At 41.4% G+C, this 23,162-nt stretch overlaps 1 protein-coding gene across 1 annotated transcript in view; it reads left to right on the top strand.

Moving 5' to 3' along the window:
* Positions 1 to 23,162, top strand: part of Pde1c (phosphodiesterase 1C) — a 588,396-nt gene that overhangs the window by 72,986 nt on the left and 492,248 nt on the right. Inside the window, exon 2 of the mRNA XM_077796773.1 lies at positions 9,024 to 9,110. Within this exon, the coding sequence (XP_077652899.1) occupies positions 9,024 to 9,110 (87 nt within the window). The remainder of the gene's footprint in view (positions 1 to 9,023; positions 9,111 to 23,162) is intronic.

The following is a 23,162-nucleotide window of genomic DNA, read 5'->3' as shown; positions in this document are numbered from 1 at the left end:
GGGTTCACAAGCAATTTTCAATCCAGCAGAGGAAATGTCCCCCTGCCCCCTTTCTTCTTCCTTTGATTCTAGTGATTCACCATCGAGATAAAAATCTATCAGTGTGGTCAAGCAAGGCTTGGACCTGGAGAGATTTGGCATAAGCTTGACTCAACCACCCTCAGTGGAACTTGGACAATTCACTCACCTTGCTAAGCCTCAGCATCCTTATCTTCAGACTGGAGAAAACACCTGCCACTAGGTCATGGTGAGAATTAATTAAGTCATGGAGGTATTCAGCACTGAGCTGCCACACCCCATATGTGATTCCCCCTTCCAAACAGAATCTCCAACTTCAGGCCAACTATGGCTTCTCAGTCTGTTTAGTTGTTCACTCTTGATTTCAATATTTGCTGAATTGCTGTATTACCACCAGGGTCCTTGGCATCCCTGATGGGGAGTCGAAAGCAAGGTGGGGAAGGTGATTTGAGCAAATGATTTGGAAACAGGCTCCTTGTGAAGCTTTTAATAGTCTCTCCCCCGGTTCATTTCTACCAGTTTTGGACAAAAAGGACAATGTGAGCTTGAAAAATCAGAATCCCTCAAGTGTCCTACTTTATACTGTGGTTTCAATCAAGTTTTCTCCTGAGCCTTTGACTAATGCTGATAATAAAGGAAAAAAGAACAAAGACTTGAAAGAGATAAGCTTATATTTTCTGGATAGAAAAATAGAAGTATGGAAAACTATTATGATTCTCTCATTAATTTTCCAATTTTTCTAAGTGATACGTTTTTTAACATTATTATCAGGAAAGAAAGCACCCAAAACTTTCTGAAATAATGAACTGAACAAATTAATTTAAAATTTGCCATGCTTCTGAAAGAAAGGGTATATCTGCAGAGTCATCCAAAGCAGGAAACAGGAGTTCCCAGGCACCCTGAGGTCACTCACACTGGCTAAAAAGCTCATGGACAGTTGAGAAGGAGCACTTGGTAGACTCTTGCAGAGTAGTACACGGGGCTCAACCCATCCAGCATGGGCTCAGTAAGAGATGGCTACACTGCTGTAGCTCATCTCCTCTGAGCATCTCTGTACATTTTGTCCTATTGATTTTCCTTGGTGTGAAAGAGCTCCTTACCTTGCAAATTCCTGATACCCAGTGATCCAATAACCTTTCACTCGGTCCACCTCTTGAAGATTCTACCAGCCGTATCACCACACTGAGACCAAGCTGACAATACATGAGCCATTTGGGGGTGGAACAGGTATCCAAACAACAGCAACACTATTTCTTTACTATATTGTTTAGGTCTTCAGGGCTTGTTGTAATTAATATTCCATCTAATACTTGATATTGTTGATACTGAAAATTTGTCTATTCTTTCCTTCATCAATGTTATTATAAATTTGTGAATTTTATGAATCATTTCAAGCAAGCAGCTCTTTGTCTTGTTGACCTCTTCCATTGTCTCTATTTTCAATATAATCAATCTCTGCTCTGACCTTCATTCATTCTTTCTTCCACTTGATTTTTGTTTATTTGCTCCTCAACCACCCACCTCCACAACACCCAAGATTTCCTAGTTGGTAAAAAATTATTATTAATTTGTGCCTATTCCTCATTTCTATTTTTTTTTAGTTCTAATCAGTTATACATGACAGTAGAAAGCTCTTTGATTCATTGTACATAAATGGAGTAGAATTTTTCACATTTCTGGTTGTGCATCAAGTAGAGTCACACCATTTGTGCAATCATGCATGTAGGGTAATGATGACCATCTCATTCCACCATCTTTGCTACCCCCTTGCATCTCCCCCCTCCATTTGCCCCATCCAAAGTTCCTCCACTCATCCCATGTCCCCTCTGTTATGGATTAGTATCCACTTATCAGAGAAAACATTCTGCCCCTGTTTTTTTGGGATTGGCTTATTTTGTTTAGCATGATATTCTTCAACTCCACCATTTACCTGAAAATGCCATGATTTTATTCTCTTTTAATGCTGAGTAACATTCCATTATGTATATATACCACTGTTTCTTTATCCATTCACATGTTGAAGGGCATCTAGGTTGCTTCCACAGTTTGGCTATTGTGAATTGTGCCGCTATAAACATTGAAGTGGCTGCGTAACTGTAGTATGCTGTTTTTAAGTCCTTTAAGTATAGAATGAGGAGTGGGATAGTTGGGTCAAATGGTGGTACTATTCCAAGTTTTCTAAGGAATCTCTATACTGCTTTTCAGATTGATTGTACCAGTTTGCAGTCCCACCAGCAATGTATGAGTGTGCCTTTCCCTCCACATCCTCGCCAACACTTATTGTTGCTTGTATTCTTGATAATAGCTATTCTGACTGGAGTGAAATGAAATCTTAGAGTAGTTTTGATTTGCATTTCTCTAATTACTAGAGATATTGAACATTTTTTTCATGTATTTGTTGATCAATTGTATATCTTCTTCTGAGAAGTGTCTGTTCAGCTCCTTAACCCATTTATTGATTAGGTTGTTTGTTTTTTTGCTGTTAAGTTTTTTGAGTTCTTTATATATCCTGGAGATAAGTACTGTATCTGATGTGCAGGTGGCAAAAATGTTCTCCCTAAATGTAGGTTCTCTCCTCACCTCATTGATTGTTTCTTTTGCTGAGAAGAAACTTTTTAGTTTGAATCCTCCCATTTATTGATTCTTGATTTTATTTCTTGTGCTTTAGGAGTCTTGTTAAGGAAGTCAGAGCCTGATGCAATATGATGAAGATTTGGGCCTACTTTTTCTTCTATTAGGCATAGGGTCTCTGGTCTAATTCCTAGGTCCTTGATCCACTTTGAGTTGAGTTTTGTGCATGATGAGAGAGATAGGGGTTTAGTTTCATTTTGCTGCATATGGATTTCCAGTTTTCCCAGCACCATTTGTTGAGAAGGCTATCTTTTCTCCAATGTAAGTTTTTGGTGCCTTTGTCTAATATGAGGTTACTGTATTTATGTGGTTTTGTCTCTTCTATTCTGTATCTACATGCATATTTTAGTGCCAATAGCATGCCGTTTTTGTTACTATAGCTTTGTAGTATAGTTTGAGGTCTGGTATTGTAATGCCTCTTCTTGTTAAGGATTGCTTTGGCTATTCTGGGTCTCTTATTTTTCCAAATGAATTTCATGATTGCTTTTTCTATTTCTATAAGGAATAACATTGGGATTTAAATTGGAATCTCATTGAATCTGTATAGTGCTTTGGGTAGTATGGCCATTTTGACAATATTAATTCTGCCTATCCAAGAACATGGGAGATCATTCCATCTTCTAAGGTCTACTTCAATTTCTTTCTTTAGTGTTCTGTAGTTTTCATTATAGAAGTCTTTCACCTATTTGGTTAAATTGATTCCCAAGTATTTTATATTTTATTTATTTATTTATTTATTTATTTATTTTGAGGCTACTGTGAATGGGATAGTTTTCCTAATTTCTCTTTCAGAGAATCCATCACTGATGTGTAGAAATGCATTTGATTTATGGGTATTGATTTTGTATCCTGCTACTTTGCTGAATTCATTTATTAATTCTAGAAGTTTTCTGGTGGAATTTTTTGGATCCTCTAAGTATAGAATCATGTTGATGGCAAATAATGATTGTTTGAGTTCTTCTTTTCATATCCATATCCCTTTAATTTCCTTCATTTGTCCAATTGCTCTGGCTAGAGTTTCAAGGACTATGTTGAATAGAAGTGGTGAAAAGGGGGATCCCTGTCTTGTACCAGTTTTTAGAGGGAATGCTTCCAATTTTTCTCCTTTAGAATGATGTTGGCCTTAGGTTTAGCATAGATAGTTTTTACAATGTTGAGGTATGTTCCTACTATCCCAAGTTTTTCTAGTGTTTTGAACATGAAAGGGTGCTGTATTTTGTCAAATGCTTTCTCTACATTAATTGATATAAACATATGATTCTTATCTCTAATCTATTGATGTGATGAATTAAGTTTATTGATTTATGTATGCCGAACCAAGCTTGCATCCCTGGAATGAACCTCACTTATTCATGGTGCAATATTTTTAAAAATATTTTTTAATGCAATTTGCCAAATCCACCTTGGTTTAGGTCAAAACTTTGGAGTTATCCTTGAATTTTTTATCTTTTTTTTTCATATCTGACTCATCAGCAAGTTCTGTTGTATTTTCCTTTAAATTGCAGTTAAAATCTCACTACTTCCTATGCTTCCGCTCCTCCACCCTGTTCCAAGCCATCATCCTTGCAGTTTGATGTAGAATGGCCTCCTTGAGAAGGTGACACCTGAGGGGAGACTTGGAGGAGGAGCGGAAGCTGGCATTGCAGGAGCATGAGGAAAAGGGATCTGCAGGCAGTGGTCTTGCCAGGAGTGAAGCAATGGCCTCTCTCTACAGGGTGAGGTGGCTGTAGTTGCTGTAGTTGATGCTCCTCACAGCCAAATGGTGGTGGGTGGTCACAGTTGAGTCAACAACTTAGGTCAAAGCAACTAAGTCTCCAGGAAGCCTCGATGAACTCTGATAGAAATCTACTTCCTTTAGACATAGACTCCCAAAATGGATTCTGGGAAAGACTTCTCAAGAAACAGGCCCTAAGCCAAATCAGTTCCGGAAATGCCCCCGCCCCGCATCTGGAGTTTCACAGAGCACACTGGCTTCTTAAAGTCTTTGAAATAAGAAGCATGCTCACTTTTTTAGCTCGACATTTATTAAGCTTTTTGAGTTGTGGCATCCTTTGTGTGTATGTGTGTGTTAGTAGACTGTCTCGACACTCCATGGGCCTACCCACTTAGAAATGCTTCTGCAGGCAGATTGGGATGAACCCATTTGGAAAGATCTAATTATGTTCTCACTGGGAACCAAGTGCTCCTAGGGGCTGGAGAGCAAAGCTCTTGCTAGGATAAGGGTGGGAGAGCCTGGATGATAATATAAAATTTAAAAGGACTGGGGCTAGATCGAGGGTCAAGTAATCACCAATCAAACATTTATCCAGGGTCCCTGTCTTGTGGCATGCAGCAATGTGGCATGAGAGTTGCTAAGCTTTCCATATAAGAGACCAGAGAGTGAGCATTCTTTGTTTTGGAGGCCATATGGTACCCTGAAAACAGGCATAGACAATCAGTGGCTGTTTTCCCGGGAAAACTTTGTTTGAATTTTGAATTTCATATAACAAATGTATCACAAAATATTCTTCTTCTTTTGATTTTATTCAACCATTAAGAAATGTAAAAATCATTCTTTGCTTGCATAACTTATGAAAGCAAGTGGCAGGGTAGAGGTGATCCACAGGCTGAGTTTTGCTAACACCTGCCTGGCGCTCTATACCTAAAGGAGCTCACAGCCTTGTGGCAGTGTTGTGTTAGAGGTCATCACAGGATGCCTGGAGAGCCCAGAGGAGGATCTCCCAGTTCATGCTGGGGATCAGGCTTTGGTGGGCTGGGAAGGAGAGCTGATCAGGCTCTTGGGACTTCTGCTGCATCCTCAGGTCCTGCTTGGGTGTCCCCTGCAGGTAGTGGCTGATTGAACTCAGGCATTTCTTCCTTTGACCTTGCATTGCTTTCTCTCAGGTCTTGGTTCTGACCTCAGTGTTCACCTTGATCTCTTTTGTGGCGCCATGTCCCTCCTTGACTTGGTTCTGTGGTTTATATCCCCATTTGCCCTGCGTTGGGTTCGGGGGCTTTACCTTCAGGGTGCTGCAGCTTTCCAGAGACTGAGAAAACATTCCCTCTCTCCTGAGTGCTCCTCTCCCTTGAGGGTGGGCCTTTTCCTGCTCACATTGTTCTTGGCTCCCTGGGTTTCTGACACTCAGGATGAGTACTTGTTGCGGAGGTATGTTGGAGCTGCTTTGCAGCTCAGGAGGCCCAAATGTACCCAGCTCTGATTTTGTCCATGTCTGGTTGGTAGCTTGAAATTTGCCTCAGAGAGAGTGTTTATGGTTTATACTATGGAAAGCAGCAAAGTAAATCTGCAAACCCAGCAGGTTCCCGGATCTCTCCTCCCCTCCTGTCCCTTCGCCTCTCCTGTCTTCCCCTTCCTTTTCTTTTTCTGTGCTCGATTACTGGTTTACCAGCACAGCTCTCTAGCACTCTTTGTCAGCCTAGGTAAAGTGATTCTTTAGATGAGTGCACAACACCACTCACTGATTTATAAAATAGTAGAATTAGAAGAAGTTTGGATTTATACGTAACTTGAGTTTGCTAAATTGTAAGAAAGAAAGAAAGAAAGAAAGAAAGAAAGAAAGAAAGAAAGAAAGAAAGAAAGAAAGAGAGAGAGAAAGAAAGAAAAAAATGCTGGGAATATCTTCCTACTTCTGGAATTTTCTGGAACTGTTCCTGCTAGACCCTCCAGTATATGCTGGTCCCCTTCTGTGGCTCAGGCATAACACTTATCACATCTTGGTGTCTTTCTGATCACATGTCTATCTTTTGTTCAACTGTTAGCTCCTTGAATGTGGGCCAAGAAAGGCAGCTGTAGAGCATTTAGTAGTGAATTTCCAGGGCTCTCAAGCCAGGATGCCTGGGTTTAAATTCTGGTTTCCATCACCTCTGATCTTAGTAACCCTGAGTGAGTTACTAGGTCACTAGGTCTACCTCATCTGTAGAATGGGCGTTAATAGTGGGATATTCTCATGGAGGACAGGGACCAAACAATGCATGGAAAAGCATCTAGAACAATACCTGTCCTTAGTGAACATTCAGTCGGTTCAGGTACTATTACTAATCATTTTTGTTCAGTTCCAATTGTATTGTCTGCCACATGTCAAATAGTATATAACTTAATGTATTTCAAATGCTATGAAATGCTAATTGTATGAACAAAAGTGCAAATGGAATTAGAAAAGGGAGCCACCCATGTGGGCTGGGGAAAGAGGATTGAACAATTTGTAGCGTTTGAAGTGGGCTGCACTGGGTTGGTGGAGTGCGGGGAGATGGGGAGGGTTAATTCAGTAGGCATTCATAGAAGGAACCCTGCTCTCCAAATGGTAAGCTGTTTGGTAAAATTAGAAACTGAATGTGAAAATGACTAGCATTAAGCTGATTTTATCTCAAGGTAGCAGTAGACCTGCTATCAGTATTCCACTTCCCTCCTTCCCAGTGTCTGCTGAAGTGTTACTAAGTGTTTTGCTTTAGGAATATAATAGATTTTAATTACTGAATGATGCACTTGAAGAGAAAGCAGAAAGAAGTGGAGATTTTTTTTTTCTGCAATTCTGGGGCATCTGTTTTGTGCTTGCTGGGGAAATTAACATTGCCACAGTCTCACAGCCACCCAAAAGTAATGGCATGGTGACTTAGAGATTGCCACCTGTTGGTCCCCTATGCCCCCACCCATGGTCATTTTGCTTTTTCTGAGTGATTTCTTCCTTTTGGAATTCACCTGTGTTGTCTTTTGGCAAACCAAAACCAGACTCAAAAAGCTGGGCTCTGCCCTGAGATTGTGCTAAAGAAGGGCTGCTTCAAAATGAAAGGAGGAGTATTAATTTGGTTTTTTAAAGGATCTACTTAGTGATTGAAGTCCACAATATTCTCTTTGAGGTTTTTATTCTTTTGTCATTGAACCATCGTTCTTTGGCTGATAAAAGTAGATCATAGTAAGAGATGGGGGATTGCATTGTGAAATTTATCCTTTGTGTCTCACTCCCAAATCTGTGGCCTCTGGGGCAAGTCAGATCTGGGTTTGAGTCAGAATTCAGTCTCTTTGAGTGAATGACCTAAGCCTGTGAAGCACCTTTTATTTTTATTTTTTATTTTTTTAATTTTTATATTTTTTTATTGGTTGTTCTTTTATTTTGAGCTTCTCTTTCCTCCTCTGTAAACAGATCATGACACCTGCTTTGAATATGGTTATGAGTTTCATGAAGAAGCAATCCTGGAGACGCTCTGAGGCAGAGCCCCAGGGGCTTACTAGGTACTCAAGAAAAGCTTCTTGCCTTTTTCCCCCTATCCCAAAGTTCTTCACTTGCTCTACTGCTTCAAAATTTAATGAGGCCATTGAATTGACCTCAAATCCACCTGCCTACCCCATTCCCAATTGGGCTGGTGATGGGCAGAGAAGATTTGCTCTGTATCCAAGGCTGTGGTGCAAGGGGATATGTGTGTGTGTGGGGGGGGGGGTGGGTGTTTTCCATTCCATTCATTTCTGGATTTTGAGATATTAGAATGTATAATTGATTTTCACTTGTTCATCTAAGATGGCATAAAATCTACAAAACTGAGAGAAAATACTTTGTCAATATAAAATAGGTGTATTACATACTATATATTTTTTATAGTACTGAGGATTGAACTCAGTGCTGCAGTACCACTGAGCTACATCTTAATCCCTTTTAAAAAATTTCTAAAAATTTTGAGACAAGGTCTCACTAAGTTACTTAGGGCCTTGAACTTGTGGTCCTGCTGCTTTAGCCTTCAGAGTCACTGGGCTTATGCACCATGTTAAGAAAAACATCTGTTGGAGCATTTTCACTTTAGAACCTTTTCTTAATGTTTCAGCCTTCACACTAAGAGAGGTGTTTGTGGGGAAGAAGAAAGTGCATTTGGCCTGTTGAAGACCACGTTCAATTCCAGCCGCTCACGAGCTGTGTGATCTTGGGCTTATTACTTACTCTCTAAATTTGTTTTTCCACTTGAAAAAGGGGAATCATTATAATTGCTCACAGAGTTGTAGCAAATGACATTCTACAGCAGAGTTTGACCTACTTTTCCACTTGTGCCTAATTTGGGCCAATTTCCTCAGGATATAGGGATCTGGGATCATGGGAAGACTCTGGAGGAGGTGCCTCTGACTTTTCTAGCTGGTCCCTTTTCTGGGGGTGGCTTGTCCATTGCCCAGGTGGCACCAGTCCTTTCATGTTGGCTGGAGGGATAGGAGACAACAGCACCCAAGGGGACTGATGTCATGGCTTTGGGAAGGGCAGGGGGAGGGTAGGAGGTCAGCTGGGGCAAAGCTGAGCCTTGGAGTGCAGGAGGAGGTAAGTCAGGCAGAGGAAGGTCATCAAGGACGGGTGCTTTGGTCATCCTCAGTTGCTCACAGGCCCTGTTTCTTTTCTTGTGGGTAGAGACGGGTACCAGGAAGACAGAGGCTGCAGAGGAGTGGAGTGCCCTGGAGGAAACTGGGAAGCAAACTGAGGGTGCAGGTGAGCAAGGTAAGCTATGCTGAGCAACAGAGGAGGTTCCAAATCCTCCAGATGCTCTCGCGCCAGCTGAAGGGAGTGCAAAAGTGACAAGCACTCAGTCCTCACAAAATGATGTCCTGATGCGGACTGGGCGTTGCCAAGAAATGATTTGTGTCTGGCCCTCCTGAACCTCAGTCCCCAGCCCCTGGTGCCGGACCAGCAGCATCTTACCTGTTTCCTAAGCATTTCCAGTTCCCAAGCCCTAGCCAGGGAGTGAGCTATGGTGTCCTTCCTGCAGGCATCTGGCCACACAGAAGGCCTCAGGGAGGGACTCTGGTGGCTCTTTTCACGGGAAGATTCTCAGAAAATATGGCTCATCTCTGTGGCCTCACGGCCGATCATGCCATGATTTCTGGACATAATTCCTGCTCCTATGGTCACCTCCCTTGCTCCTTGGCACTTCTGCATGATCAGTGGACATGCACTTTGGAGAAAGCTCCCTGCTTGCCTATCATCTTTCACTTCTCCTCCTCCCTGGCACTCCCTCCTGTTGCGTTTCTGTGAAGTGATGGACCTGAGTTGGGCTGCTGAGTTCCCCTAACATGCTGGCACCCCACCTCCGCAGTGCTGGCTGTAAGCACAGCTGTGTGTATGCACTGGCATTGGGTGAGCTCCCTCACAGGAGGGAGTTGGGGTGGGAAGAGCCTGTGTTTTCTCGAATGAAGTTCCTGATGCTGTGGGATAAGGTGGTTGGAGGGAGGGGGAGACCATTTGTTTTCATCACACTCAGAAGGGGATTTGGTTTGGATGCTCAACTTGGGATTCACAAGTTAACCCTCGATGTGGGGCCTGGTGTCTGTTGAAGATTGCCAGAGTCAAGTCTCCCACTACAATTCCTCTCCTCTTGTTTATGCTTAAGGAGCATGGGACCATCAAAACTTCTAAAGGAATGGTCTTCTGAAACTCCAGTGTTTTAAAGCAAGTTAATGAAGTGGAACACATTGGAAATAAGGTGGGCAGAAAGAAGTTCTGGAGCCAGAACTGCACTAACTAGTTTCAATCATTAGGGTGATCTATTCCCCTCTCTGACCACGTCCCTTTACCATAGGTCTTCCCATCTGTCACAAGCTACTATGTCAAGTGATGTGTGTAAGCACATTGAAATGCATAAGTGTAAACACCTGGTAGCAATGATGGTAACAGCAGCAGCTGATTGTTTTATTTTTATTTTTGGTACCTGTGATGGAACCTAGGGACACTTTACCACTAAGCTACACTCCCAGTCCTTTCTTCATTTTTTTATTTTGAGACAGAAACTTGCTAGCCCAGGTCACCTTGAACTTATCATCCCTCTGCCTCAGCTTCCTGAGTTGCTGTGATTGCAGGCCTGTGCCTTGACACCCGCCTGCTGCAGCTCATTTTTACTGAGTGGTTACTATGTGCCAGATACTGCTCTAAACATCATCCCCACATTGAGTTTTTTAATCTTCACAAGAACTATAGGACAGTTGTTGTCAATAAAAAAAAAAAACTGAGACAGAGCTCAAAATCATGCAGTTAATGAGCTGCCCCAGGATTTGACTCCAGAGGTCTGACTGCAGAGCTTGTGCTGTTCATTTCGATTTTTTTCCACATCAACAGGAGCGTGGGTAGAAAGGGTGGAAGGTAAATGACATGAATGTGGTTAAGACGGAAGTGATACCAAAAAAGCCAGCAAACAAAAACAAAGAGCCCTATCCCTTTCTCTCATGGCTTTTATCACTCCAGAGGAGACAAGGAGACAAGTGTAAATGTTATCTCCTTCAGGAAAATGTGCACTGGACTAATGGCTCCCATGCTGGGTTCCACCCCAGTCCTGAACTTCCCTCTGTCTTAGCAGTGCATTTTATGATTTTTTTATTCTTTTGCTTTTTAATTGATGCATTATAATTATACAAAATAGTGGGATTCATTATGCTACATTCACACATGCATATACATAATATGATCAGTCTCATTCCCTAGTACCTCCCCTTTCCCACCTTACTCCCCTCCCCCGACCTGTCTGTTCTGTCTTTTTATCTTCCTTCTGTTGTTATTATTATTGTTTGAAGTAGTGCATTATATATATATATATATATATATATAATATATGGATATATATATATATATATATATATATATATATATGAATCATTGTGGTATATTCATATGTGGTCATGGTGTAATTTAATAGATTTCATTTCTCAACACTTCCCCATGGCCTCCCTTCTTCCCTTCCTCTTGATTCTGATCCCCTTCCTCAGTTCTTTGGACTCCTATCTATTTTCATGAGATACCTATTTTTTTTCCTTGTTTCCCCTCTTTCTAGCTTCTGCATATGAGAGGAAAACATTTGACCCTTGACTTTTTTAATTTGCTTGTTTCACTGGTGTTTTCCAATTCCATCCATTTGCCAGAAAATGATATAGTTCTATTCTTCTTCTTTTTAAAAATTAATCAATTAATTTGTTCTAATTTGTTCTACACAACAGCAGAATTCATTTCAATTCATGATACACATCTGGAACATTATATTTTTTATTCCTCTGGTTATATACAAAGTAGAGTCACACCATTCATGTCCTCATATGTGTACCTAGGGTAATGATGTCCATCTCATTCCACCATCTTTCCTGCCCATGCCCCCTCCCTTCCCCTCCCTCTCCTTTGTCCTATCCAAAGTTCCTCCATTCCTCCCAGTCTCCTCTCACCCCCATTATGGATCAACATCCACTTATCAGAGAAAACCTTGGGCCTTTGGTTTTTTGGGATTGGCTTACTTCACTTAGCATGATATTCTCCAGCTCCATCCATTTACCTGAAGATGCCATGATTTCATTCTCTTTTAATGCTGAATAATATTCCATTGTGGGGGGGGGGAAAGGGCACACTCATATATTGCTGGTGGGACTGCAAATTGGTACAATCAATCTGGAAAGCAGTATGGAGATTCCTTGGAACCCCCATTCTACCCAACTATCCCACTCCTTGGTCTATACCCAAAGGACTTAAAAACAGCATACTACATTGATGCAGCCACATCAATGTTTATAGCAGCACAATTCACAATAGCTAAATTGTGGAACCAACCTAGATGCCCTTAGGTAGATGAATGGATAAAGTTCTCTTCTTCTTTGTAGAGTCTCAACTCCATTGTGTATATATACACATCTCATTTTCATTATCCACTCATTTGTTGATGGGCATCTAGGCTACTGTGAATTGTGAGCACCGTGTTAGATTATTATCTATTCATGGGTAGGTGGACCCATCTAGACTTTGAGCTGCCTGAAGGCAGAGATGAAGGCTTTGATCCTGCCTAGCCCCAGCAGGTTTACTTGGAGCTTGGATGCTGGGCCTCTGGATACGGGTGATGTTTTCTCCCCTTCTTTCTTCCCTCTCAATCTTTCCAGATATCTGGATCTCCTTCCTATTTGCTCAGGACAGTCCTTATTGAGAGGCCTTAGGGGTCCATGTGGGTACCAGTGAAACAGCTCTGTGGTCCTCTGAGAGGCTACTCACTTCAGGGTGAATCATCTCCAAATGCATGGGGTTTTTTCATTTGCATTTCTGCAGCAGGAAGCTGATAGTGGTCATTGCTGAGGGCCTATCATACTAGGGTCGGACCAGGCCCCTCTGAGGTGCTTGGGAGGATGGGGTAGAAGAGAGATTTGCAGGGCTCCCTCCACCAGGGACAAAAACTGCCAGGGCAGCAAACCTCAAGGAACTGTTCTGTCTTCTGGGTGGAGGGGATGGGAAAGGAATGGGGCTACCTGTAGTCTCGAGCAGGACCCATTTCCTCATGGCTTATTTATCTCCTTGCACTTTATTCAAAGAGGCGGAGGTTGAAAAAAGTCAGAGTGAGTGGGAGGGCTGTTAGCTGAGGGCAATTGCTACTCACATCCTCTCAGCAGATACAGAGGCCACCTTGCATGGCAGGTGGAGCCCAGGGAAGGAGTCAGACTGGTCTCCTGTGAGCATGCACACCCATCTTACTAGAGCTTAACTCAGTTTCTTTCTGTGTAAAATGGGGAATTGTGGTGAGGATCAAATGTGATTCTATAGTTAGAAGAGTTTGGCACAGTGGTCAGTGTAGGGAAGTTCAAACTTTCTCTCTGAAGGTTAGATATTTGAGTCTGCTGGAATAAAATGACAATAGGTGGACCGACAGGAGAAAACCAAAACAAACATTTGATCATAGTTTTATATGACACAGAAGCCTTCAGGCTGAAGATGGAAAGACACAGAGTGAACTCTCCATTTTTGTGTGTAGGTTGGTTGCGGTGTAGACAGCCGTGCAGAAACATGATTGGACAAGTAGGATGATCTAATGGTAGTGACCAGGGAAGGAAACCCAGCATGGACTGTCTGTCCAGATTCTTCTTGGCCTGACTGTACAGAATTCCTTCCTTCCTGGTGTGGGGCAGGACTCTCTGGAAGGAGAGTCTTGTGACCTACTATCAGACAAGTTAGGTCAGAGCATTTCTTCATGACCAACTCTTTTACAAAAAGGCTGAAGAAAGAGTAATATTTTTAGGTTTTATGGCTTGCTATGGGGGAAAGGGGGCTCTGGTTTCTATGGCCCATTTTGGGAAAGAGAAATTGGATTCTGTGACTTGCCTTGAGGGAGAATGAGGGCTGGAGAAAGTTGGAGAGAAGCAAAGCTTCTCGTGATTTACTTGGAGGTATTTTTCCCCACACTAGAATGCAATATGGACCCAACGAACGTGAATTGACAATAAAAACTCCAGAAGGATCCACTGGCTCTTCTGTTATTTCTCTCAATCTAACTTCTGAACTAATACTTCACCTTGGCCCTCTTCTGTTTCTTATTCTTTCCAACATGGAGTCTTGCAAACTGCCGTTTGCTTTCGTTGTCGCACATTTCGAGTTAATTCCATGAGCATGTGCTGACTGCAGGCTACAGGCAAATGACTTTGAAATCCGAGGCAGAACTGATGAAGCCAAGAGGTAACGTGTGAAAACAGAAAACCAACTCACCTCCTCTTCTCCCAAATGCTCTTTGCTGGCTTGAGAGGCATTGTGCTAAAAATTTGGTTTCCCAATGTATGTTTAAGAATTTATCATAACGAAAAAAGTACATGTTGGTAACTTAAATACCTGACAAAAGCATCTCAGCATCAAATCATTAATACTCCCACCTGCTGCCAACTATAACTGCTTCCTTTTATCATGATAATACAGACTGTCTGATCTTCTGGTAAAGTTTTTGGGCAGCGGTGTAATCAACATCTGGAAAAATTTGCTTGTGATTTGAGACTTCAGTCAGCTTGTCAACGAAAGACATTGTGCTTTCCCCACATAGGAAGAGTTTGCAATTTAGGATCATAATTTAGAACTTCAATCACGGAACTCTGCAATCTATTTCCTTTGGCATCAGCTCACCTTGTATGGTGAAAATACCTAAAGTTTTACAAAGTACCAATTAATAAGGTAGCACATGGTGATGATGTGGCAGTAAGACGTTTCATTAGGTCCTGGTATATTGCAGAAGAACAAGCCCCTTCATCACTCCATCAGTGGTAAGCATGGGCATCTTTTTTGGTAAAATATGTTTTTAGTTGTCGATGGGTACAATATCTTTGTTTATTAGTTTATTTTTATGTGGTGCTGAGGATGGAACCCAGTGCCTTAACATGGCCGAGGCAAGTGGTCTACCACTGTGCTACAGCCCCAGCTCAAACATGGCCATCTTACCTGGATGCCTGGAGAATGGTTAGACCACATCCTGATTTAGAAGGATGACATATTTATTTATTTTTTCCTTTTCTTTTTTTTTCCCAGTGCTGGGGATGACAACTAGGGTCTTGCACATGCTAGCAAGTGCCTGCCACTGAGCTATATCCCCAATCCTTATATGTCTTCTTAAGGCAACTCAGAAACAGAATATGCATGTATTCATTCCTTTGACAAGTATCTAATATTTTTTGAGATGTTTGATTTATTCAAGCTTGTAAACATAGAAATCTAGACTGCTTGTGAGACTCAAAATGATCCCACTGTCCCCATCCAGCAAAGGATGAAGAAAGTATTCACATCCACATTTTACCCATATGGAAGAGCATGAGAACATGCTTCTAGCAGGTATCTGGAATTGGTCCTTGCATTTGGAGGATTCTGTGGCCGGGTTCTCACGATAGGTCAAGTACATTTTGTCTTTGATGTTCAAGGTTTTGGCTCTGGATAAATCTACAACATTAAAGTCAATGAACAGAAAGCAACCACGAAAAGCATCCATCTTAGTGCTACCAGCTGAAAAAGAGTGATTATTTAATTATTTTTATTTTTTAATTTGTTAAAAAATTTTTATTTGTTCTTTTTAGTGATCTATGACAGTAGAGTGCATTTTGGCATATTATACATACACAGAGTATAACTTCCCATTTTTGTGGTTGTACCTGATGTGAATTTACACTGGTTATGTACACATACAAGAACGTAGGAAATTTATGTCTGATTCATTCTACTGTCTTTCCTAGACCATTCCCCCTTCCCCAACTCCACCCTGTCCAATCAGGTGAACCTTCCCCACACCACCTACTGTGAGTCAGCATCCCGTCTCAGAGAGAACATTAGGCCTTTGGTTTTGGGGATTGGCTTATTTCACTTAGCATGATAGTCTCCAGTTCCACCTGTTTACTGACAAATGCCATAATTTCATTCTTCCTTATGGCTGAGTAATATTCCTATTTAATTATTTTTATAACTAAAGAGAAGGTGAGTAGTGGGTGAAGTCAGGAAGTCTCATAAAAAATTCAGTCTCTATATTAATCACTTGCTTGTGATTTATTTATTTCTATCATGCAGTTGCTAGTGCTATTAAAATATCAAGGACATAATGATGAACTTTTTTTTTTTCATTTAACAAATATCTACTACTTCCCCATTTGGTGTTAGGCATTGTTCTAAGTATTTGGAATATATCAGTGGATAAAACAGACATAACCCTCTTGAAGCTTATAGTCTAGTGAGAATATGAAATTGGATCAGTCATTGATCTGGCTTGGATAATTTTAATATTTATTTTAAAATATGAAATATTTTAAACAAAAACTCTTGTAATAAATCATTTAGATATCCATGCCTGTATTGATGACCAACTTTCAAAGTGTTTCTTTATTTTTCTAATTATGGGCATGGTAGAAAATTTGGAGGACACATAAAAGAAAAAAAATCAAATAATAGTCAATGTTCCTAGGTGGGATGCCAGTCTGTGTTCATAGGAACTAGGTCAAGCTTGAACTTGCTGTCTCCAGGAAATCCAATTAACTATAATCCCAGTACTAGAATATAATCACTAGCATCATTTGACATTCTTCCTTCCCTTCCTTTCCTTCTCTCTTCCTTCCTTTCCTCCTTCTTTCCCTTCTCCACTCCCTCCTCTCTTATTTATTTTTGGTTCTGGGAGTTGAACCCAGGGATACCTCCACCACTGAGCTGAACCTCCAGTCCTTTAAATTTTTTATTTTGAGACATGGTCTTGATAAGTTGCTGAGGCTGACCTTGAACTTGTGAGCCTCCTGCCTCAGCCTCCTGAGTCACTAGGATTACAGACATCTGCCTCCACACCTGCTCCTTTATATCTTTTATGATATGTAATTTAAATACTTTGTTTTAAATATCAGGTACACCAAAACAAAAACAATAACAAACCATCCAACCAACCCACACACATCCATAGGCCGCATTTGATCTGGGGGAAACCAATTTGCAACCACGGATGTAAATTTTCTGTCCTTGATTTATTACTTGCTGGACGACTTGCTCACATTTCTCTTTCTTTCAAGACAAACTGTTTGACAGAGTTAAGATTCTATTGTCTCCTACTTCACTGTTTGCTCTTTTTCCTTAACATTTTGTTCTCTGACATTTTCTGCAAAATACCAGCATTTTTATCATTGTCGCCCTAGTCAGAAAACACATCCAAGATAGAAAATGGGGTGTGCATACATATGTAGGGATATGTGTTTGCTGGTAATAAGGAACATGTTTTCTATCTAGTTTGAGGTGAATCATTAAGCCAGAAGAAAGTTCTAGATGAATTTAGCTGTCAATGAATAATAGACCGAGGAGAACTTCTCTTTTAAGAGTCATTTGAGAAACTAGTTGGAGCCACTCTGTGTCAGAAATGGCCCTTTGGGCTGCTGTCTATTCTCTGGGGCCCCAGCATTCTTGGTGCTCTTGATAATTCTGTTGCCAAGGTGGCCACTGGGAGGAGTTACCTCCTCCAGGGATTTCAGCTCCATGGTTAGAGCATCTAACTCCACCATTCCCTTCTTGGTGGCTGGGGGCCTGATATGAGATGCATGTGTCCTTAGCCCAGAGCCTGGAACACAGTGGCCTGACCAAGGCCAGCCCAAGTTCCCTTCCCCATGGCAGAGCCAGGGTGTGTGCTGCCCCTGCCAGTCCTCGGCTATCCATCTGGGACCTATCACTGCGCAAGTCGTAACCTTGGATGCTCTGTATTTATTCCAGTCCCTTGTTCCCTGGGTCCTCGTCAGCATCTTTGATGTGGCAAATTTTGCTGGCCTACGAAAGATTACTTACTAAATTTCTCTCTGTGTTTTCTTCTGTCTCTTAACATACAAGTCTGTTTGTACTTCTGTATATTTATGTTTTCTAGTTACAGAAAGAAAAAAAAATTGTGTGTCACAAGATGATGAAATATCCAACTACTACATGAATTAGATTTGGGGCTTGCTTTCTAAAAGCCAGAGTGATAACATAGGATTAAAATTATCTCTGCTCTCAACCAGTAACAGGCCACTTGAAAAAGAGGAATCCTTTGGGGAAAGCGAGCCTTAATATACATCATGGTGGTGGGCTCAGGTACATTGGTCCTATGAGCTTGGGTTTAAAACTGAAAGGGAAAACTCTGTAAAGATTAGTATCTCAGACCTGGGGTTAGAAGCCACATCTCCACCTGGTGCATTGAAGGATAGGGTTTCAAAGGGCCTGTGTTTACTAAACCTTCTATTCTTTCCTAACTTCATTTCCCAGATCCACCCACCTTGTAGTTTGCTTGGGCCATATGACTAATTTATGGCTAAGAGAATGTGGGGAGAAGTGATATATGTTTTTCCAGGCCTGGTTCCTAAATAGCTTCTTCATCCCCTCTATTTTTTTTTCTCTTCCTTCATCTGCCAGCTAACTGTGGAGGATCCAGGCAAGATCCTCAGGATTGGTGGACCTACTAGACAGAAAGGGCCTCAGTCCCCGAAAAGCTCCATAGAAGAAACCTAGTGCCCTTCTCCCTTCATCTAATCTATATTTGACTTTGTCATGAGCAGGAAACAAACCTTTATCATGGTGTCAGGTCACTTGAGAACTTGGATATTTGTTACAAACGTTAGGTAAGCAAACTAACATAGTATTTGCAATAGTAGGTGATGAATAAACATTAGTGCTTTATTTCTTGGTCCTCAGAAAGCACAGAATGCCTGACTTCTCTCTGTGAAGTTCGAGGTGAGATGAATCGATAGGGTTCATCTAAACAAAGCCTTTGCAAGAGTGTCAGGAATCCAGTCAAGTGACCTATGCCTTGCCACTGGCTCCCAATGCTCCCTGAGGACCAGACCCAGGCGCCAAAGTGGCAGCTAGCTGGCCTTCAGTGATTGCTCTCATGTCTTTGTCTAACTTGCTAACTTCTCAGCTTCCTCCTGATCTTTCCTATCTTCTGCTTAAAAACGTCTCATTCTGGGCATGGTGGCACATGCCTGTAATTCCAGCAGCTCCGGAGGCTGAGGCAGGGGGATCTTGAGTTCAAAGCCAGCCTCAGCAATGAAGAGGCGCTAAGCAACTCAGTGAGACCCTGTCTCTAAATAAAATACAAAATAGGGCTGGGGATGTGGCTCAGTGAGTGCCTATGAGTTCAATCCCCAGTACAGTACCCTTGCCTCAATTAAAAAAAAAAAAAAGGCATCTCATGCCTCCTACTGCCCTTGGAGAAAGTTCAAACTCACTTATGCTCCCCAGTTTCCTCCAAGATTCTGTAGGTCCTTACAAGACAAAGTAAGGAGATTTTACTTTATTCTAAAATTTTCTCTAGAATGATGAAGAGTCACTGAGGGGTTTTAAGCAGAGGAAGGATATGACTCCATTTTTATTTTGGCTACTAGGACAGGCGGAAAGCAAGCTGCTTGGGGAGATGGGGGACTATTGTGACCAGTGTACCTGAGCCCACTACCATGATGAAAATCAAGCTTAATTTTCCTAAAGGACTCTTCTTTTTCAAGTGGCCCGTTACTGGTTGAGAGCAGAGATCATTTTAATCCTATGTTATCACTCTGGCTTTTAGAAAGCAAGCCCCAAATCTAATTCATGTAGTAGTTAAACATTGCATCATCTTGTGACATATAATTTCTTTCTTTCTGTAACTAGAAAACATAAATATACAGAAGTGCAAAAATGTGAGTGATAGTGGTGGCCTGGACCACAGAGGGGTGCATGAGGACAGATGCCAGACACACTGAGGAAGTGGTTCTGCCAGGAATGAGTGGCTGTTTAGATGAGAAAGATAGAGGGGACAGTAATGATTCGCGGGTTCTGATTTGACAGTTGAGTGGTCAGAATGACTATTTACAGGAATGGCACCATTGGAGGTGAAGAGTCAGCTTGGATGATATTCTGGGAACGTTATGGCTAGCAACCCAGAAATGCCTGACCTTGAGGAAGCAGAAGAAGTAACACTTAGCCCATGTGCCACTCCCTGAGCTCTGTGCTTGTCCTGGAATGGGGCTGCTTCCCAGGGAGAAGGCCCTTATGGTTCAGAAGAGACTTTCCCTGGTGAATTTGACCCAAGGAATGCCTGGAAACTCCAACCAGTCAGCTGAGAAATTCTCCTCCAATAGGGCAGCTGGGGAGAGGATAGTAAAGGCTGGACTGGCATGAGAAGGGGTGCAGAACCCCCCACCCGAGTGGAACTCTGGGTGAGGAATGGGGGGAGATAAAGAGTTCTGATTGGCCGAATAGAGGTCAAGTTGCCTGTAAGACCTTCTGAAAGGAAAGAAGGTTGCTCAGGAACCTGATCCAGGCTGGACACAGGTGCTTGACAGTCATTAACAGAGTCATCAAGAGTGAAGAGAATCACTCAGAGGAGAGGGAACACAATGGTCAACCTCATCAGAAAGGGAATTGGCTGGAGATCTAGAAGAAAAGCCAGGAGCAAGCTGTGGCCTGGATGTCCAGAAAACAAAGGCTTGTAGGTGTAACCATGGTCCACAAGTCCAATGCTGCCAAGAGACCCGGGAGGTGAGGACCACAGCATATCTACTAAATGCAGCAAAGCATAGATGACAGAAGTGTCATGGAATGGGGTTGGTGATGGAGGCTGGATCTTGCATCTTCTGAGAGTGCCCTGAGCCAGGCTCTGTCTAATGTCTAGACTCTAATTCTCAGAAAACCTCAGAGTTTCTGCAGCTCAGTTGAATGATGGAGGCCTAGAATTTCTGGCTCCATTGCTCAACGGGTGATACTCTGGAGCCTTGGATCCAGATGTGAGAGAGTTCTAAGCCTGTTCCTCTTGCCTCTGATTATGGATCCTATTTGAAGCACATAATGATGATGCTGGTATTAAAAATAATATTTATTGAAATTTTACTATGGGTTAGGCCTGAGTTAAGTCTTTAGCATTAAATTATTTCATTAAAATTCACATATTTCTTATGAGATAAATATTATAACTCTGTTTTACAAAGGAACAAATTCAGACTCAGAGAGGCTAAGCAACTTGTCCAAGGTCATACAGCTAGCAAGTTGTGGAGTTTTCTATTTTATTTTAAAAATTTTATATTTTTTAAAGCCTACTTATTTTGGAGTTGTGTTTGGAACTGCCTCCAAAGCTCATCATAGAAGAATGTAGAGGGTGAGTGAAGAGAAAGAATGACTGACAGAGCATATCACTACCTGGCTGTGTAACTTTGCCTTTTACATCTTTGTTCAATTTTTAATTTATTGAATTTTTTTCAAGGGTTTATTCTGTGCCAGGAACTGTGTTGGGTAAATTGGGTTTGCAATCTTGGACCACTGGTTGCTGGGAGAATTCCAAATTTTAGGCAGCGTCCTACCTGAGAATGGCTGCAGGGCATTAATGAAATTCTATCTGGCATGCAAAATAAAAAGTCATTTTCTTAGCTCTTTTTTTTTGGTACCGGGATTGAACTCAGGGGCACTCAACCATTGAGCCACATCCCCAGGCCTATTTTGTATTTTATTTAGAGACAGGATCTCACCGAGTTGCTTAGTGCCTCGCTGTTGCTGAGCCTGGCTTTGAACTTGTGATCCTCCTGACTCAGCCTCCTGAGCTGCTGGGATTATAGGTCTTAGCTCAGTTTTTGATAACATATTATAAATATAGTGTCTCCCCTTTTTCTAGAACTATAAAACCCCCCAAATCAGCAGCAAGTACTTTCTGTTAATACCTATTCTCCTACATAGAAATAGGTAGTGGATTCTATCAACAGATCCACGGGGAATCAAGTCTTTTGACTAATCAAAAGACTTGATTAGCACCTGAGTTGGATTCCCAAGATTTTTATTTTTTGTATAACCCGCTATATTCTGTGTGTGTGAGTGTGTGTGTGTGTGTTTTGTCATATAGTTATATTTTGAAGGATATCATTTGACCCATGAACTGATAAGGGCCTTGTGTTCAGTTCCTACTTTTCTATCTAGAGATGAGGTCAGGTTCACATTGTTTCTTAGGAGAAATTAATCTTAACTAATCTCAGCTAACGACCAGATCAAACGATATGTATCTTCCTTCTTTTCTTCATTCATTCCTCAAATATTTAACACTGTGCCTTTCTTGTTAGAATCCAGTTCAGTATTTAAAAAAAGATCCATCCCTTTACAAACTTAAATTTTAAAGTAAATATAATAAAACCAAAAGTTACCCCAAATCCCTGGCAGGTATGAGGTGTATGACATGCTATAATCCTGAAGTCAGGAAGCATTTTATGGGAGGGTCAGATGGTACAGGTATTGGCTTTACAGGTCACCTGGTTTTAGGCACAACTACTCAACTCTGCTTGGATGTCTTGGTTTTTCTACTCCACAGGCTTTCTCAAGGGAACATTTCTGAAAGAGCAAGCATTAGCCAAGTGTCTTTTGATCTCAGTCTTGACCTCATTCTTCCTTGGCTTATGTAATGTAGCATTGAGCTTGGCTTGGTTTGGTGTAAGAGCCCTGCACTGAGAAGGCTGTTTTAAGATTGGAAGCAACACATTTAGTGGTTCTGTAGGTGTGTAATCTCTAAAACCAGGGAGAGAGATAATGATTCTGGGGAGAAGCAGTTTAAAAACAGTTCTAATTGTTCAGGCAAGTTATTTTTACCAGACTGAGGGGACAGATAAATGATCACATTGTTATTATTTTTATAGATTATATTTCAAGAAGCTTTTCTGTTAAGAGTGATTAAATGCAAAGTTTTAATTTCACTCAAAGAAAAATTTCCATCACATTAGTTTTTTTTCCTTGATAATTTACTATAGAAGATTAACTCAGGGTTTTCAGGTTCCTCATTCCAGGACTTTTCCTTGGCTCAAAAAAAAAAAAAAAGCATATGTCTCATTTAAAGGTTTGGGAATATGGAAAAAATACAAGGAAGTGGAAATTACAAGAAAATTTTGGTGATTACTATAATAAAATATATTGTCATATGCACACACATACATACACATGTTACATATAAAATTTCTCTTATAAAATTAATGGTGGCACCTATAAGCAAAGTATTGTTGTGGAGAATTTTGTAGTGTCTGCGTAATGAAACTTGAGAGTCAGGTGAATGCCCTAAATGAATGCCTGTACATAGTGGTGTTCTTCTCTCTCATTGTAAGATGAGGACAGCTAGACTCAGGGGTGTTGAGCGTCTTGCTCAAGGTTATGTAGCTGGTAAGCGGTGGATCCAGATTCCAGACCCAGGTCTGTATGTGCATTGTAACCAGTTCCAGACATGAGCCTTATACTCTAAGGACTACATCATGGCTCCCATGTTGAGAAGGGCTACTCTGCATGACACCATATTCATGGCACCCATTG

This window comes from Urocitellus parryii, chromosome 3, assembly GCF_045843805.1.
Source record: "Urocitellus parryii isolate mUroPar1 chromosome 3, mUroPar1.hap1, whole genome shotgun sequence".
In the NCBI taxonomy this organism is placed as follows: domain Eukaryota; kingdom Metazoa; phylum Chordata; class Mammalia; order Rodentia; family Sciuridae; genus Urocitellus; species Urocitellus parryii.
The sequence above is the reverse complement of the archived record's forward strand: the minus strand, read 5'-3'. Positions and strand labels throughout refer to the sequence as shown.